General features: G+C 32.1%; 2 protein-coding genes across 2 annotated transcripts; one reads left to right on the forward strand and one right to left on the reverse strand.

The window, feature by feature from the left end:
• The first annotated feature begins 6227 nt into the window (after positions 1-6227).
• LOC136061298 (choline monooxygenase, chloroplastic) lies at positions 6228-8893 on the forward strand. The gene is made up of 2 exons (XM_065766641.1): positions 6228-7042; positions 8791-8893. Exons 1-2 carry the CDS (start codon positions 6482-6484, stop codon positions 8869-8871), a joined length of 642 nt encoding a protein of 213 aa, XP_065622713.1. The 5' UTR covers positions 6228-6481; the 3' UTR covers positions 8872-8893.
• Positions 8894-14589: 5696 nt separating this feature from the next.
• On the reverse strand, positions 14590-16476 carry LOC112020082 (extensin). The gene has a single exon (XM_024052642.2). It carries the CDS (start codon positions 16384-16386, stop codon positions 14743-14745), a length of 1644 nt encoding a protein of 547 aa, XP_023908410.1. The 5' UTR covers positions 16387-16476; the 3' UTR covers positions 14590-14742.
• Between the last annotated feature and the right edge of the window lie 4030 nt (positions 16477-20506).

Raw genomic sequence — 20506 nt, forward strand, 5'->3', positions numbered from 1 at the left:
TGGGTGATATGAAATTTCATCTTTTTAATTGATTTATACTCTTTGATTATACCTTTGAGAGGTAGGATGGATTATATATGTCCAATATGCATGATATGACTTTGTGGAGAAATTATAAGGCCTACATGATGGACAAGTGACGTGGTCCTCTTCCACTAAAAGACTTATACTTGTTTAAAATCGTTGAGTTAGAAATTTTTTTTAAACAGAAACTGATTACTGACTTAGCAATTTTAAACAAATAAGAGTTTTTTTGGTAGAATGGTAGACAAATGACGTGGTTCACCAAAAGACAGTATAATTTCTTGACTTTGTGGGCCTGCCTACATTTCAGTGAGCAATGACATATTAACATACTCATTGATGTTTAAATTCTTTGCTTTATAAATTATTAACAACTACATGATGTGGCTGCATTTTGGTGAGCCAGAACATAATAAAAAAATTAGTTTTTGAAGAAAACTCATTGATGTTTTATATCATTACTCTGTATTTTATTGACTAACAATTGATGTTTTACACGATGCACAAACATATAGGCTATAATTTTATTTTGAAATAATTTATAGGTAGTGTTTTATGTAACACGTGTGCAATAAATATTTTATGGTATATAATATCATTACATTTAACATAGAGTATAAAACTCATTGGTGTTTTATGTCATCACACACTTTTTTGCGACAGTCACTCCATAAGTATAAGTACTTGTGGGGTGTGGAGGGCAAAAGTCGGAGTTCGAGCCTCCAAAAGGAAGTTTTACACATATATACATTTAAATTGGGCAGTAGAATTTCTATCTTGTATATATATTAAAAAAAAAAAATTGGGAACTAGTTTCAATTATATATATTTCGTTTCATTTAGATGAGAAAAAAAAATCATAAAACATAAAATTGTGAAAAACAATGTGATATTTAATTGATATTAAGAATGTATTGTTTCCATGAAGTCATAATTAATTAATTGATTATTTTGGCTAATTTAAGTGCACAATTTTCCTTCTATTTTTCCTTTTATATTCTTGATTGTAATACCCAAAATTATGTGGATTGAATGAATGTTTATTGTGTGGATGTGTGTTGAGTCATCACATCTAGTATTTACTATGTAGATTATAAGTAATTAAGAGGAATCTTGATTACAACTTGATTTATCAGTTTGAGATATAATGCAAATATGGCTATCATTTCTAGAATTGTTGAATTCTCCATAAATAGTTTCCCTTCTTTTTCGATCAAGATAAATTGTTGATTCGGCACAATATATGATAGTTTAGCTAGCATCTCTTCTAGATTATGAACATCAATTTAGATGCACACATGTTATAAACTATCAGGTTCTAAAAATAGAAAGTTTCCTTTAAAGCTCTGAAAAAATGTAAAATAATAATAATAATAATTGATTACGTGAAATTAATATTAATATAGAATCTTGAGGAGAAAGAAAATAACTACCCTTTCAAGAAACACATCACATGGTTGAAACTCAAGCTCTTATTACTTTTACAGTTTATAATATTATTATATCTAGATTAATTTAATTAGCACATGACGTCAATTATTTTTTCTAAAATGAGATTTCATTTCTTAATGGTACCAATAATGATAATAGCCCATTCAATGCATGGGATTCAATATTTGAGGTTGGAATCTTGTACCGACAGAATATATATGTGCTTGTCTATGTCATGTGAGACGAAATCAAGATTTTGAAAATCATGGGATGGCATGGCAACAAAAAAGTTGTAGAGACTCTTTAGTGGTTGGAGTGGTAGATAATAGCCCACATGATTTTTCCATGAAAGTGTGCTCAAGGTTGGGTTGAACAGTCTCCATCGGCAACCATATCAAAAACAATGTAATAAAGGGAGCAGATCGAGCACGTTGATTTTGCATATATTTTCCGATTTGGTTTAGGCCACCACCAATGCACATCTTATCCTCACGAGAATCAACAACGTGTTGTGTGAAAAGTGGTGCCACCTGTCAAAAGCAAAGACACTTTTTATTCTACATTTTTTTTTTTTTTTAAAATTTGAGGAAAGAAACTTGGTCCACTTTAAGAGACTCTTTAAACTTCTCACGTATTTTTATATTGAGCGTGAATTTTGAAAGATTAATCATTGAATTGCATGTTCTTATTATATTCTACATAATTGCAAAATTTCAAGATAATCGAAGATCAATTGCTTTGTCATCAAATAAATATTAAAATTTCAAGTTTTTGTAATATAAAATTGTGTAAAAAAAAAAACAAATTTATTGATCGAATAGTAAATAACATTTTATTTTAATGAATTTAATATACATATTAAGAACATAAGAAACATAAAATCCAACAGTAAAATTTTTAAAATTCACAAAAAAAAAAAAAAAAATTGATACGTAAAGAGTTTGAAAAGTTTCACCAAACTACTTTCGGGAGAAAATTTGTTCATTCATCCCAGCCTCTAGTGCCTCACTACTATTTAAAGTCATGGTCAAATGTATATGGTCTTGGTTTACACACACCTTGTTTTATCTACTCTTTCTGGTTTTGGGTTGGGGACATTTGTCTTGACAAACTTAACAATGTGGACCTAAACTTGGAATCCAAATATATCTTCTTGGGCTCACCCAAAAAAGAACCCTTGGGCTCGTAAGATGGTGACAAGCTTCTATGCAAATATTTCAAGGAGAAAATGGAGACAATTCTTTCGGCCACAACTATATCGTGTCAAACAGCAAGCAACGGAGAACAAAAAAAGGGGGGATTATGTGAAAATAATTGGCAATTAATTATAATTTTTCATGCCAAATTTGCGGCAAAAAAAACGTTGTAATCCTATAACCACTCTATTTCAAGTATAAAAAATCAGTCTAATTAAAAAGGGAAAAAAAAAAGAATATTTTTTGAAATAATATAAACAGAAGACATGAGGGAGGGAGAATTCTAAAAATGAGAAATAGTAATATCTATTCGTATACTCGTCAACATTTATAGTTTTTGTCATTAATTAATTATGATTATGTAATATAATATAATAAAAGTTGAGTATTACATGCATGCATACATCATATATGTAGCCTACCGTGGGTGTTGCATGTCATATGATATATGCTTTTGTCGTGGCTCAATATTGATATATTCAAAGTATATTTAAAATAATTTTCCCCAAGAGTTGTTCTATTTCCAGATTTCCCACAAATTTAATATATTGCTTCTAAAATTATATTTAAAAAAATGCAATTAAAAGACAATTCATAGTTTTTTTAGATTATTTAAATCATTTAACATATTTTAAGTGTTAAAAAATTGATATTATACAATTCCACCATATATATAATTTATAGTATTATTTTATTTAAATTGTATTATCTATTTTAATGATATTAAGGAAATATTTTTAATTTTATATAATTTTAAATTGTCTAGCAAATTGTACGGATCTATTACTAGTTTGTGTATATAGGTCAAATAAGCTAAAGGAAGTCATGTGTATATACGTCCCCCCAAAAAAAAAAAAAACATTGCAGCGATACAATTTACATATTTGTTATTATTGAGTAGTATATATGTGTGAGTAAAATCTCATATTGAATAATAATAATAAAAATAAATGATTAATATATATAACATAATTGGACTCAAATTTATAAAATTAAACTTATTGAATTAAGTGTTATATTTGAAGACAGTACTTCAATATATATACCAATAATCTTGACGTAGGAGGAACTTACAATATGATTAAAAGTACCAAGGAAATAAAGCATATATTAGCTGTAAGCAATTTTATAAATGCAAATACTTTTTCATTGCCTTTTTCTTTGTGTGGTATCTTGCTTTTAGTACATAAGTGGCTCTAGCAGCAATTATTAAAAAAGAAGAAGTGATTCTAGCGACAACAATGGAGTGATCATGAACTCAGATCCAAACAATGCTTAGTGTTTATCAACCATTCAATTCAAACACCATATTTGATAGATTCAATAATTAATTAAAAACAATGCCAGCTTATTAAGATTGTTCAGTATTTGATGTAGCTTATTTTTGTGATGTGGTTTTTTTTTTTTTTTTTTTTTTTTTTTTTTAAAAAAATTCTAGAAACATTGAACCAAATGAAAAAAAAAAAAAAAAATCAATATTTAATTTGTTCTTATCTCTAATATGACACTTGAGAATATTTCGATTCTCTTTGCAAAGAATAGGTCACTTGGCAGAATCTCATATTCTCCCACGTGGGGTCTTTACTTATATATATATATATATAATTATGTATGTATGTATGTATTGATTATAGATGGATAGATTGATTTATGTATAAATTTATTTTATTTTATTTTTACCAAAAATAGAAGAGGGGAGAGAAATTTTTGGAGAGTCAAGGGGGCCATGCCCCTAGCAGCCTAGCCCTCCCTCCATCCACCCCTGTTTATAACATACCTTGATCAGCCATTGTTAGTTGCACTTGTAGTGTTTGGCTTCTGGAAATCACTTCAGCTAATGTGAGGGAATGACATGCTTAATCCAAGTCAAAAAGCCATATATGGCTTAGTTAAGTTGGATTTTTGTTTTTCAAAGAAACCCATGTGGATAAATTAGTTAAAGTTTTATAATGTTGGGTTGTTTTCGTTTCCTGTGAGAGAATGATATACTTAATCCAAGTCGAATATCTATATATGGATTTGTATATAGAGAAAAACTTTTATCACGCTTTTGGTTTAGGATTCCAACAAGCAAGAGTGATGAGGATGGTGTTTATTGTGGGAAGAGAGAGAGAGAAGAGAAACTGAGTGGTTTGAAATAAAATATTGGTTTCTAAAGAATTGGTACCCTAGTATTTATCGATATTGCAATTTTTTCGTTTCTTTGCCCAAACCAAAACAGTCTCTAAGTGACAACTTTGACTCTAGAGATAGACAAAAAGGCATTTTGAATATAAAATCAAACTTTTTGAACCAAAATGAAAATATCAAACTTAAGGGACCAAAATGAAAGCAATTCCATACTTAAAAATGTATAATAAAAAAAATTAGTAAGAAGAAAATGTAAAAAAAAAAAAAAATGTTATGGTTACATTGATGGGTATGCACACATGCATAGGGATGCCAATTTTGCCCCGTCCCACGGCGCTTCGCCCCACATTGGTTTTCCTTGCTCCGCAAAGGTGGTGGGACAGAAATGGGGCGTGATTTTATCTCCGCACCACAGGACAGTGATGAGTTTAGACTTTTTAGACTCATCCCATCCTCGTCCCGCCCCACCCATCCCATCATCACCCCTCATTGATAAGGGTTAAATTGTAAATTTTTCATACCTTAAAATCCTACTATTTAAACAAACATATCATCAGCTTATTTTATTCTACCCAACAAGGCTTTTTGTTTTTTGTTTTTTTTTTTTTTTTTCTCTAGCAAGGTTGGAAATAAGGTACCAATTTTAACATTTTCTTTTGTTTTTATTATAAACAAATTTATATACTATTAAATCATTGATTTTGTATTATGAAATTTTTCTTTTTNAAACAAATTTATATACTATTAAATCATTGATTTTGTATTATGAAATTTTTCTTTGTTGTGATATTGTCTTGTTAAATACTTTAATAATATTATTCAATTTTGCTAAAAATTAGTTTGATTTGATAGGATAAATTTATTTGTAATTTCAACTATATTTTTATTAACGAAACAGATTTTATTAAAAACAATTGTAATAGTTGTGGCCAAATTAATAAGAAGTAGAGTTTTGCAGGGTGCGGTGGGCTTCACAGGGCCCTACGGGCAGCGATGGGGTAAGAAAATTTTTCGCATCATACGAGGTGGGGATTAGTGGCAGCTCTACATGCAAGTTAGGGTGGTCACAGGACCACCCTGACTTGCAAAATAATGTATGTGTATTATATGCTAAACTAACCTATTGTGATTATCTTAATAAAAATTTTGAACGCACTGACTTGAGAATTACAAAAATTTGGGTTTAACAAAAATAAAAGTAGCGCTACTATATTCACAAATTTTCACAATAATTTTACAACAAATCTAATGTAGTAAGCCTGTTACTGATTCTAATTTCGGCCAAATACTATATTATTTTTTTACCCACAAATAATAGCTTTTTGCATAAGATTTATTGTAAAAATGTTGTTTAAAAAATAGTATAAGAAAAAAATTGTAATAATTTAAATTTTTTAGTAACCACCCTAAAAATAATTCCTCAAGCAGTCACAGGTGGGATGGAGTAGAACAAAATCATGCAGGGAAGAGCAATGACCTCATCCTTAGATCCCCGCCCCCATTGCCATCTCCACACATGTTTGTACACTAGGTAAATTTGAATTGAAATCGTCTTGAAAATTTGAAATCATGTAGGTACAGACGATTTTAGTTCAAATTATCGGGTTTCTGCGGACATGTGTGCAAATTGATGGGTGTAAATTGTAATTAACACTCCATTGAGGGGTATTATAGTGGGTAAACTATAAACGGGCCTGAAAATGAAAACTTTTTTCGCCTGCTGGTTGTATGGTATATATGATTTGTATTCTTCCCAGGGCTTCTCCAACGGGGCTGATTACTCGATGATGATGATCCTGAAAGCCAAGAACCCCCATTTCCTTCTACAATCCACAAAGCCCCCCAATGATAAAACCCACTCCAACAAACACAAACGCAAACGCAAATCCATTCCCTCTGTGACTGTGTGTCAGTATCTCCTCCGCAACTCTGATGCTGGAAAATTGGTCCATGAGTTCAACCCAAAGGTTCCAGTAGAAAAGGCTGTGACACCACCCAGCTCATGGTACACTGACCCTTCGTTTTTCCAAGTCGAACTGGAGCGTGTCTTCTACAGGGGCTGGCAGGCCGTAGGATGCATTGAACACATAAAGGACCCAGGTGACTTTTTCACTGGCAGATTGGGTGATGTAGAGTTTTTGGTTTGTAGAGATGAAAAGGGAAACATTCGTGCCTTTCACAATGTGTGTCGCCATCACGCTTCTCTCCTTGTCTCATCAGGAACTGCCCACAAAGCCTCTTGCTTTGTCTGCCCTTATCATGTCAGTAACACTTGACTTCACTAACCATTATAGTATGGATATGTTGTGTACTAGCACTTCTCTTATGATAGTTAATATCTGTTAGCACATTTCTAAGCCATTTCTCATGTCAAACCTCACCAAATATGGGAGATTAAAAACCTGTGTTGAAAAGGTATTCTGTAGAAAACATAAGGCACAAGTAGCTGGAGCATTTAACTCTCTAACTTTAACCCAAAAAAAACCCATATTTGAATAAAGAAATGCTATGTTCACAATATTTTCTTAACAATTCACAATAAATAGTAGGTGACCGATTATTACTGGTGGGCTAAAAGGGGTTCAAATTAGAACTAGTAACAACTTGTTACTTAAGATTTGTTGTGAAAGTGTTGTGGACAAAACATTTTTCATTTGATTAACAAAATTCAACATATTATGCTTTGTTTTAAGTGGTGAGACACTCTGTTAAGATTCTTCTAGTTGAGACTTTCCTATTTTTTGATTAGTAAGTAACATTTATTGATATAATGCGAAAAGAACATCATACTTCTTTTCCAGAAAAATTAAGACATTGTTTCTCTTTTTAGTTTCACTTTGTGGACAGTCTGTGCTGAAAGAAAAACTAAATTTGAATTTCAAGCACTTGCCCCAAAGAAAAAAAAAAAACAGTTAATTTGATTTCAAGTTGCTTTCTTCCAAAATTTGGACCAGCACCATCTTTATCTCTTCTAGATTTGACCATCATATATCACCTCTTCCTTATATTGCTAGACGCATCATATAATGTTATATTAGTAAATTACTAAATTTCATCATCATTGACTTCCATCAAACATCACTGGTGTTGTCCAACGAAAATGTGTGTGTAAAACTTCCCTGTTCGAACACTACTCTTAGGTCCTGTATCTAACACTAGGTTTATGTCACTCTCTTGAACAATTTCTTTATTATGTAATGAAACGGAAATACTCACCTTAACCAAATTATCATTGTTAGAGTAAATGGAACAAATTCTTTGAAGTTTTTCACCCTCCATTTCACCTTGTATCGGATATTCTATATATATGTAATCCTCAAGACCACCTCTTGGTATATGCAAGAGTTTGCAGTCCCCTCCTAAATCACCATTTAAGCCTACAACTTGTCAATCCGCTTAGATAACCACTTCAATTGGAGTTCAATCTCTTCCAACTTTTTTGATCTTCATGCAAGGATGGATTGTCTTTGGCTCTAATAGCAACTAACGCAACTAAGAATGCTATGAGACTAGGGTATACTTCAATTGTCCATCAAAACCTAAGTTTCTTAGAGGGAATAAAGGGAAAACCTTTCCTTGAGTGCTTAATCAAGTGAACCATAAGTCCTTTAAAAAAATTTTGGGCTAATAGTTAAATTTTAATTGATAAATAAAAGTCAAGATGTCTTTTAAAGTTATCATAACCTCTATTTATAACAGGATTGAACCCAAGAACCCCAGTAACTTAAAACTGTAGCCCCTAATTAAATCTAATTAATCGTGCACCTCAGCTGAAATAAAAGGAAAAGTACAAAAGTACTCTTTAAAAGTCTAGCCATAGTGCCATGTACAGGACAATCATTACAGTACAATGAACACTACTGCTCTAGTAGTCATAACCTTTATTTTAAAGATCTTACCCTGCATTATTTGGTCTTTCTTGGGTCTATTGAACCCAGAAACTCATACTCCTAAAAGTTTACATTTCAATCCTTTTGTTTTCTTTTTCTATTTCATGTTGCTTTGTCAGGAACTTTCTCATAATGCCCATTGTTGCATCAATCAGCTAGACAGGTGGTACCAAATTACAACACAGTCTGTAACAGAGTAGATGTAAGCTCTTTTTAACTCTGTCAACATGCTTTGGGGTTAACGTTTACCTGTTCATCTTGCCACAAGTGCTTCTGATGCTATAAATACATTTCCTCCCCCTTCTTTTTTGGTTTTTTGGAGAGGGTTGTGGGGGATGTTATGGGTACCTTTATTAGATTAACACCCCCCAGGCATCATGCCACTGGCCTAGTCCAACAGAACTTCAACTGTTTCCTTGTACCTTTCTAACGAAACTTCTATATGTATGATAGTACAGTGCCTCATCAAACTTGGTGGGATCACACTCATTTTTTAAATAAAAATTATGATTTTTTTTTTTTGGGGGGCAGTTTAGACCATTTAATAGTTTAAGCATCTCTTATATGATGGATAACTGAGTGAAAATTACAAATATTTCAATGCTTACTTTTACTAGGAAATAAGGATTCTGTTCTTTACCTCATATGTGTAATACAATTTACCTGTACAGATATAAGTGAAGATTTAAATCACTAATAAAAAATCAAATCACTTTACTTCAGTAACTCAAATGAAATTCGAAGATTGCCTACCATTATATGCTTCATAGATTTGTTTGAACAATTTAGATCTATACATACTTTGATTATTAGGCTTCAAAAATCAATTTTTCTGCAGCACCTTCCTATATATATATATATATATATAACTTTAAGTAATGTTACAACACTCAAATAAAAAAAAAAAAAAAAAAAAAAAAAAAAAAAAAAAAAAAAAAGAAAAAGAAAAAGAAAAAAGTCTCATTGCCATGGCTTTGTAATAATATATCTCCAACTCCACTTAAAATGCCTACAAAATAGGACACTTTTCTACTAATCCATATCTTTAAAACAAACTTATCCAAATTTAAAAAAATAAAATAAAATTATGACACTCGATTTGCGCATGTAATGAGGCTAGTATATATATAACCTTTAAGGTTCAAATATCCATTCTCCTTGTAATTATCAAGTTATAAATAAAAATTTTCTTAAAACAGTTTCTTTAAAAAAAAAAAAAACTAGAAGTATTTATAAATTTGAACACACTCATTTCATTTATAATAATTATTATGGTTAATTATGATTTTATATAATATTATTAATGTAAATCTTACATTATAGATATAACAAATGTGTATTATATTGTACACATATTTACAAAAACTGTTTAAGATTGTACACAATACAAACTTTACATTGCTAGTACAATGTAAACCAAGAATGTTCTAACTAATGGATTGAACTTGCAATCTTATAATTAGATCTTGAAACATTAAAAAAATAAAAAATAAAAAATAAAAAATAAAAAATAAAAACCATCACCAAGTAGTTCTCTAATTGAGTCCAAAACACCTGCTCACACTCAACCCGATTGGATGCTGGATGTGTCCAAAACTTGTCACAAGTTAACATCATATCAAATTTAGTGCATAAAAGTATTGTCACCATGAGTGGAAAAAAAAATGACATATATATATATATATAAAATACATGTAATTTTAATATTGGATAGTTTTAGGATTTTAAATTATTCTATAATTTTTTTATTACAACTGACAAATTGCAAGTGATTAACCATCACTTACACATGAATTTACTATTTATTTTTCACAAATTACACATTATCACATCATAATTGCAACAAGAAATGGTAAAAAAGTTTTTGGTGCTGGACTTTTAATAATGGGGCACGGGAATGGTGTCTCCGTACCCAAACCCTTTACGTTGAGTTGGGAAAAGGGAAAACAAGAAGCTGGACAAAACTCCAGACACTAATGGCAAATATAACACCATTGAGTACCGATTTTCACCACCGTCTGGAAAGAAGCAATGTAGCACGTCCGAACTGCTAAAAGCAAAGATCAAGAACACAAGCAGTGAACCAAATGCATGAACATAGTCTTTGGGTATGATTTTGTGCTTCTTCGTGTTTTCCCGGACTTTAGTTTCTACATCTTGACTGGTAACACTGTCGTAGTTGAGGACCCAAAAGTCTTTGAATGTGGCAAAACCAAAGAATAGTTTGTTATCAACCATGAAGCTATCAGTGAAGGAAGAGAGGAAACAAGTGGCAGCACAAATGATAATAAGGGATCCGATGAGGTACTTGTTGAAATATTGGCATTTCCCAGTACTGTTTGCAAGAGAGGGTGTTAGTGCTTGAAATAGGAGGACTGTGCCTGTAGGTAACAGGTTTGCCAAGTTGGCTGCTTTGTTTGCCATGTTTCTTTTCTGTGAGTTACCATATGTTTGTTGTTGTGGACCTTGTGGTAGTGCAGGTTTTGATGTGTTTGATGGTTCAGACACTGTGTTTTCTTGGTTCGGAACATTGGTGGGATTTGAGCTTTGGCTTGGTGGTGGTGCTGATATGTTTTGTTGTGAGTTTGATGAAACCACGAAGATGGCTGGAGGGTTTAAGTTGTATGTTATTGGTTCAGATGGTTGAACTTTTACAGCAGAAATAGCAGCTGGACTTTGCTGGTTGTTAAAGTCCTGGATTTGTGGTAACAAATTTGATGGATCAATCCGCAAGATCCACTGAAGGGACCAAGGGACATGGTTTTGGATTGCCAAATTTGGTTCAGCCCTGGGGTTCTGGAATGAAACAGGGCTTGGTTGTAGATGATATGGTCCAGTTATGGGCTGGGTCGAGCCCCAATTTGGTTGTAGTGCTGTGGAGGTTGGATCATTATGGTTGACCTGGTTGTGGTTTCTGCCTAATGATGATGGTATTGGTGAGCTTGGTTCAGATGCTTGAGGTATAATGTGCTCAGCAAATCCTAGGTTTGGTGGTGGTGGTGGTAGTGTTGATAGGTTTTGTTGTGGCAAATGTAACTGGTTTGGGGCCGAGTTTGATGGTGGCGGTGGTGATGGTGTGCTTGGTTGTACCAAATATGATTCGACTGTGGAGGAGGCTTGGTCTTTTTGGTTCAGCTGGTGCGGGTTGGAGCAATGGACATGATCTAGTTGTGTAGATGTATTTGGTGGAACAGAAGTTGAACCAGCCATTAATGTAGAGACTAGATAGAGAAAATTTGAGATTTGGACTGGTGTTGAATTTTTGATGTGGGAGGAAGCTTTATATCGACAATGAGAGAGAGAGAGAGAGAGAGAGAGAGAGAGGGCACTTTCTTCTTCTTCTTTTTGATAGAGTTTCGAATGATCAATTATATATGCATATACTCGTGCTTGTTTCAAATTGTGATTCTCAAAAAAATAAAAATTTGTGACGATGGGCCTTTATAGAGGCACAGAGTCAGCAACGCCTTCAATGGCCTAATTGGATTGGTATACATGAGGATCATATAATTTGCCACCTTAAAGTTATATCAATAATTTCCATCCACCTCTCATAAAACACGCATGCATATGGTGCAGATTAATTGTAGAATCTGCATTAATCTCCATTGAGCTAGAATGAAACGTGATTATCAAAAAACAGCAAAGAAGAAAGCTTCCATCTGTCCTTGTCCTGGAATTCTAGATGGTGTTTTATGGGACACCACCTCTTTGTTTGTGTGGAGAATAAGCTCCTATTAGTCTGTTATTACCTTTAAATTATAACTAAACATGCAAGACACAGTGCTCGACAATCTAAATTATTCTGATTTAGCCAAAACAAAAATCATCATTCTTATTCTTAATGGTGATAAGAATAAGAATTCTTTTTTACCTTTTTTTTTCCATCAAGAATAAGAATAATGTTTTTCAACATAACCATAATGAGTTCGTATAATTATTTTAACTCTTCCTCTTTGGTTACTCTCCGATTTTGATTAACTAGCTTTGTTCCCCACTAATTAATTATTTATTTAAAGAATAATGTTATTGATACATTTTCTTTTTCGAGAAAAAATTAGTAGATATAATTAATTTCACAACCTATTAAATTGCTAAGTTATGATTAAAGTAATTTCACTTTCATATGAACCCATCCAGTAACAAAGCTCTATTAGGCCCAATTTTTTAAAACTTATTTATAAATTAAAAAAATATTAAGTATATGTATAAAATATCAATTTATTGTTTTTTAAGTATATAGTCTATAAGAAAGTACAAGGCTATTTATAGTTATCCGAATAAAGTCAAAATCTCATTAGTGATAAATTGTATAGAGTAATGCTACATACACAAATTATTTTACAATATTTTTACAAACTGCTGATATAGCTTAGCATTTATCAAATAATTATTAGTAAATAAAAATGTAATATTAATGATGGTCCAGATTAGAACTAGTAAGAATTTATCATATCAATAGTTTGTAAAAATGTTATAAAATAATTTGTGCCTATAACATTACTCAATTGTATATATCTATTCCTTAATTTAATTTTTGAAAATTCATTAAACTCTAATTACCATAGTTATCTTAAGAATTATCTCAAGTAAGAAAGGAAAATAAACAAATGTTTCTTTTTAGCTAGTCCCTTATACTTTATTAATTGCAATTTAAATAGAGATACATAAATTTTGAATTTTATTTTTAATATCTTTTATTTGTGTAGTACTTAAATATCGTTGATTTAAGATGTCTTATAGATATCGAATTTTTTTTTTTTAATATTTACACAAATTTTATTTTTTTATTTTCTTGATTTTTGTAAGTTTATAAATATATACTTTGTAGTACACATATTATGTTTATAAAATACATGATTCAATGTCTTATAAAAAAAAATACTTGATTTAAATTTTAAAATTTTTTATAGTACCTTTTCATTATCTATTAATTGCAACATTGTGCAACAAACAGTTATGGAAAAAAAAAATGGTAAAACTTTTATATCCTGAAACTTATTGTTTAAAAAAAATGCCCCCCACCCCCCCCTCTGTCCAGCTGAAAATTGATCTATATATGCCTCTTTGTTATTTATTTTAAACATGGATTGGCATGTGCTTGCATATTTGGATCACAACTGATTAAATTATCACAATCATATTATGATTAATAAAATGTAAACCTTCTATCGGATCAACATATTAGGTTAGGCCCTCTTTTTTTTTTTTTTTTTTTTTTTTTTTTTTTTTTTTTTTTTTTTTTTTTTTTTTTTTTTTAACATTTTTCGCAACAGCTGATAAGACAAAATGTAACTAGTGTACAATACGAGTCCAAATCTTCTGTCCCACTTTTCCTGCTCCACTCTATACTCCACCAATAAATATTTGCCACGTAATACTATTAATTAATAACTGTAGGATTAATAAGTCAATAATGATAATATTTAATTAATTAGATGAACATGTGGTAAGTATTTATTGGTGGAGTATAGAGTGGAGCAGGAAAAGTGGGACAGAAGATTTGGACTCGTACAATACAAGCAAAGATAATTATAGTCATAATGACAGTTATGTTGTAATAATTACAATATGCTACTTTAAAAATTGTGAAATATATTGTGTTTGTAGTATTGTTGAATACATAATTCATAAATGCACACATATATGTATATATTTTAAGTTTATAAATAAAATCATATATATCTGTATTATATATACCGGTGTAGTAAATCTTTACTAATTAATAATTATTCATACCGGAAATGTTTCATTCTCCTCTACAAATGTGTTAGTCTCCAGAGAGTATTTATAATTTTCACAACAATACTCTTATTTTATGTACATCAATATTCAACGTACAAACTAATAGTAACATTTTGAAACATTTAAAAAAAAAAAAAAAAAAATTCACCATGCAGCCCGCTAAATTGAGTACGTACGAAATATACTGATATAAATAAAAATTATTTGTCTCATGTTTGACTCTGTTGTATTAATTGCAGTATTGTAGACATGAGAGCAAAAATTTTTATTCATAATACAATATTGTAGACCTTGAGTGGGAAAAAAGAATGTGACATGCACCATTATTAACGCCGTACGGCGTTAGAATCTGCGTAGCCAAACCCTTTACGTTCAGTGGGACAAATGGAGAACAAGAAGCTCGATAAAACTCCAGCCACTAATGGCAAATATAACACCATTGAGTACTGATTTTCACCACCGTGGGGAAAGAAACAATGAAGCACGTCCGAACTGCTAAAAGCAAAGATCAAGAACACAATCAGTGAACCAAATGCATGAACATAGTCTACGCCTCGGATTTTATACTTCTTACGGTATTCCTCGATCTTTACATTTTCATCTGGGTTGTTACAGTCGTATACGTTGTTGAGGACCCAAAAGTTTTTGAAAGTGGCAAAACCATAGTATAGTTTGTCGCCAACCACGAAGCTATCAGTGAAGGAAGAGAGGAAACAAGTGGCAGCACAAAACACAATGACCATTCCGATGAGGTACTTGTTGAACCCTTGGCATTTCCCAACACTGTTTGCAAGAGAAGGTGTTAGTGCTTGAAATACAAGGACTGTGCCTGTTGGTAAAAGGTTTGCCAAGTTGGCTGCTGTGTTTGCCACGTTTTTTTTGCGTGGGCTAGGGAATTGTTGTAGTGTTTGTGCAGGTTTTGATATATTTTGTGGATCAAACGCTTGGGTTTCTTGGGGTGAAATAATATTGGTGGGGTTTGAGTTCTGGCTTGGTTGTGCCAGTGGTGGTGGTGGTGGTGATGATGGAGGTGGTGGAGGTGATGGACATGGTTGTGGTGGTGCTTGATCACTATGACATGATCCACTCATGGGATTTGAGCCATGTTTTAGAAGTGGTGTGGATAATGAAGATGGTGGTGTGTAGGTGTTGCCATTGGTTGGTTGGGGTGCCGAAACCATAAAGATGCAAGGAGATGGTGGGTTTAAGCTGTATGATGTTGGTTCAGATGCTTCAGCTATTACAGATTGCTGGGTGTTAGAGCTGTCCTGCTGGCTTGTTGGTGGCAAATTTGATGGATCAATATGCAAGATGCACGGACGGGACCAGGGGGCATGGTTTTGGGGGGGCAAAGATGGATTTGGCTGTACCAAATTTAGTTCAGCTGTGGAGTACTGGCATAAGCCAAGGTTATTTGGTTGTTGCGGCAGATATGGTCCAGTATTTATGTACTGGGTCGAGCGCCAATTTGGTGGTACTGTTGTGGAGGCAGGATTTTGGTTCTGCTGGGGGTTTATGGTGAATGATGGGCTAGGCTGATCAGATGATGGGGGTATTACAATGGAAATAGTCTGGCTCTGCTGGCTGTTAAAGTCTTGGTTTGGTGGTGGGATTGATGAGTTTTGGTGTGACAAAGTAGATGGGTCATTAACATGCACGATGTAGTACTGATCAGCCGGGACGTTGTTTTGGGGTTGTGCCACATTTGGTTCAGCCATGGGGATATGGAATGACCCATGGTTTGGTGGTGGTGGAGTTGAAAGGTTTTGTTGTGGCTGATGTACTGAATCAGCTGTCATGAACTGGGTCGAGCCCCAGTCTGATGGGGGTAGTAGCGGTGGTGTGTTTGGTTGTACCAAAGATGATTCGACTATGGAGGAGGCTTGATCTTTTTGGTTCAGCTGGTAGTTGGAGCACTGGTCATCTAGTGGTATAGATGTATTTGGAAGAATAGAAGTTGAACTAGCCATTAATTAATTGGAGAGAGAGAGAGAGAGAGAGAGAGACTAGTGAAATTGGGTGCCTTTTTTTTTTTTTTTGATTTTTTTGCTGGTGTTGAATTTTTTTCGTGGGAGTAAGCTTTATATAGACAATTGGGATGAGAGAGAGTGAGTTCGGAGCAAGATTTTTAGATTCAATACGGAGTTATTGTAAAACCTGTTGTTTACACACCTTGCACGTCAACTTTGTACAAATTAATGAATAGGAAAAAGGCCATTGCATAATCATAAGACCTACCATGCACACACACAATCATATACGGTAACAAATGAACACTTTCTTCAGTTTCTTCTTTTTGATAGAGTTTGGGCTGATTTATGCGACTGTTTGAAATTGGGACGATGGGCCTTGTGAGTGGTACAGCGTCAGCAACAACTTCAATGGCCCTAATTGGATTGCCATGAAGTTCATATCATTTGCTACTTTACAGTTATGTCATGAGCAAGGATAATTGTACAAAATGATGTCGTGGATGATATATATCATTTTGCATACTCTGCATGTGCTTGTTCCAAATTGTGACGATGGGCCTATTGAGAGGTACAGCATCAGCTACTACTTCAATGGCCTAATTGGATTGCCGTGAGGATCATATCATGGGCAAGTGGTGCAATATCAAGATACCCCTTATAAACGTTTGCATGCTTTAAGTTTTTCCTTTTCCTCTTTTCTTTGACTTCATAAATTTGATTTTAACATTATAGGGGGTCCTTCCAACCTTTTTTTTCTTTTTTCTTTTTAAATGATGTAATAGTTGCTAAACCCCCTACAATTTCATTTCTATTTATAATTTCTACATATCATCCCTAAAACTGTATCCTTTGGTAAAACTGTTAGATAACGTAAATTTGTATTTTTTATTTTTTTTTCTCAAAACAAAAAGTGATAGTCTCCAGAGATCGTATTAAATAACAAAAAAAAAAAAAAAAAAGGTGATTAGTATTATATAACAAAAACTCTATTGACAACTTTTTTCACAATTTTTTTTCTCTATGATAAAAAAAAAAAAATCAAAATAACGTAAGTAATAAGTTCATATAAAAATTAATAATAATTTGTCATTTCAAAGTTTTGAAAAAATAAAAAATTGCGATTGTAACGTTACACTTTATATAATGATTAAGGAAAATTTATCTTCCATAACCCAAGTCCCAAGGTAAAACACAGAAAATAATAATAATAATAATAATAATAACACAAGGTAAAAAAGAAAAGAAAAGAAAAACAGAAAAGTATTATACTTGCTGTGCTGGAGACACAAGCATTAAAAAGTAATTTGATAACTTTGTTGACACAATATTTATCTTATTTTTTTGTTCATAATTTTTGACATGGCATGTTGTGATTAGTGCATAATAAAAGTGATGTTAATGGTGAACATAAGTGAAAGCGGTTTTTCTCTTATTACAACAAACCTTGTCAGCACATCTGCTAAAAATTGTGAAAAAAATTTCTTTAACATTACTCAAAAAAAATTGCCAAATTTGTAGATAGGACAAATCATCCATGCATGCTCACTGTGCATAGTGCCTCTTATTACACCCATTTTCAAAATAGAAAAATGTTTATCTCTAAACTAATTTGAAGGAAGATTTTTCCAATTCATTGTGTGGCAATTGATAAAACTATTGTTGTGTACTTTTATGAGACATGCAATTTGTTTGAATAATATAAGTTAACGAAGGGGCCAACTCTACTATAAAAGCGAATGAGGTGGTTGCCTAATGCCTCAAGTAGAAAAAGACCTGCAAATTTTAACCAATAGAGTAGTTTCTTTTATTATAATAGTATTAATTAAATCCAAATAGTAGCTAATAAATAAAATAATATTTTTTATCAAATAAAAAACAAGAAAAAAGAAAGGGAAAAATGCTATGTCGACAACATTTTTCACAACAAATCCTAAGTGATAGATGGTTACTGGATATTATTCGTGGGCCAAAAAGTAATTTCAATAGTAGTTTCAAGTTAGAACCAATAATAAATTAATACTTAGAATTTGTTATGAAAATATAATGAATATAACACTTTTCACAAAGAAAAAGAGCAATACACAAAAAATTTCACATATTTTTCACAACAATTAAGTTAGCAAATTTTTATAAGTTTTTATCTAAGTCTACCACTAACATTACTTTTTTACTTACTATTACTGATCTGTTATATTAACAGCTATGAAAAGTTGTCAATTTTTTTTTTTGTGTCTATAGATTTTCTGAAGAAATTAAATTCTATGTTGTTAATTAGTAATTTTGCTTCTAAAACAAGATAATAGAATTTAAGTAATATTAATTTTTTTTTCCCAAAAAAATTCATATTTAAATATATATATATATATATAAAACTTCAAATCAGTTTTTGCTTAAGACTCCTAAATGCATCAAGCCACTCTTAAGTAAACGGTTTTATGAGTTGTCACGTAATAAAGTGGAGGAGATTTTTTCAAATTAATTGAGAAGAAAAATTTTGTCCCTCAAAATATTAGCCAAGCAAGAAGAAAATAATACAACGCGGGAGAATTTATCCTCTCATATTGTGAATGTTAAGTCTGCAGTCGGAGTGGGTCATACATACAGCATACACCAAATATTAGGAAAATTGACTTGAGTAGAACTTTACGTAGCACTGCTTAAACAATTTTTTTTTTTTTTTTTTTTTGTCAAATGAAAAATATTCGATGCATGAGAGTTGAGCATAGAATTTGAACTTTGAAATAACTTTTACTGCTGCAGCAAAAGTGTGCAAGAATCCAAATATATTTCTTTTCTTTAGTATTGGTTTTATAATGCATTAGAATCTCTGATGACATGTTCATTTTTTGAGTTACACTGATCGCTAGTATAACTTGAAACCTTACCCTATATATATAGAATACATATAAAATGAAAAATAATTATTTTTATTTGACTCTTTCTCATGTAGCCATGTAAGTTTTTGAAATAGCCTAAATATTTCCATATCATCGTTATAATGTGTATATTATTAGTATATACAATTTGTCTTTTTATAAGTCTTTGATTTTTAATTTGGTCAATTACTCTTTCCTATGAGACCATGTAAGTTTTTGAAAAAACTCTCATTATAATATATTTTTTAATTTATTTGTTATTGCATATTAGCTAAAACCAATTATATATAACTCACTATTATATTGAATAAATTAAACAACCCAGAACTAAACAAAATACGATTAAATTACATTTGATATTTCTAAACAAATTCTAATGTAATTAAGTTGCATATTTTTTACAAATTCTAAACAAATAATAAAATATATAGAGAGATGCTACGTCTACAACAATTTTACAACATTTTTACAACAAATCATAGGTGGTTAGTTATTATTGGTTCAAATTTGAAACTAATAGTAAGATTACTTTTTTGCCCCAATAATAATAACAAGTAACAACCTGCCACTTAGGATTTGTTGTAAAAATGTTGTAAAAATGTTGTAGACATAGCATTTCTCAAATATATATTGTGGGGTCCGTGGGCCTGATAGCCTCAGTCCGTCATACAGCAGGCCCAAGGCCCATGCCGAGGAGCGCAAGCTATTTCTGAGGAGAAGGGGGGAAGCCTATTCTCTTGAATCCACGCCGAGGACACCTTGTCCTCGGCCTGACAAGAGTGATTTCAGAGAGTGGCTAACCCCAAAGCAAGCTGTCACTCTCGCATTTAATGCACTCAACTAACCCCCCCTGGCCGCATTAATGGAGAGGTAACCCCTTGGCAGGATAACGTTGGTCAGAGTGAGCCGCTTGAGTATCGATAAAGCCTCTGATGGGATGGACGACCAGAGAAAAAGGCGAATAGGCAATCAACAGATGGAAGCAAAAGATAGGAAGATTAAAACTATAAAAGAAGAGCTAGAAAAGCCAAATGGAGAGGGAGAAAAGAAGGGCCTCCTCGGCCACAGGCCGAGGAGCATTCCCTCATTTGTAAGAAAACACTTAGCCATTTTTAAAAAAATAAGTTTGGGCATGGTGATCAACGGCCAGCACCTAAGCCTGTCAGCCCACTCTCTATAAATGTATTGTTTGGGCTTGTTGGACTGAAAACCCAACACTCAATTCAAATTGAGTCCTTACA

This window comes from Quercus suber, unplaced genomic scaffold, assembly GCF_002906115.3.
Source record: "Quercus suber isolate HL8 unplaced genomic scaffold, Cork oak 2.0 scaffold_727, whole genome shotgun sequence".
Taxonomy (NCBI): domain Eukaryota; kingdom Viridiplantae; phylum Streptophyta; class Magnoliopsida; order Fagales; family Fagaceae; genus Quercus; species Quercus suber.

What these genes read in the sequence shown, in the direction of transcription:
- LOC112020082 (XM_024052642.2), bottom strand. Translation starts at nt 16,386, where the DNA reads ATGGCTAGTTCAACTTCTATTCTTCCAAATACATCTATACCACTAGAT.
- LOC136061298 (XM_065766641.1), top strand. Translation starts at nt 6,482, where the DNA reads ATGAAAACTTTTTTCGCCTGCTGGTTGTATGGTATATATGATTTGTAT. An exon ending in GCTTTGTCTGCCCTTATCAT is followed by an intron (nt 7,043 to 8,790) that starts GTCAGTAACACT and finishes TTGCTTTGTCAG; the next exon opens with GAACTTTCTCATAATGCCCA.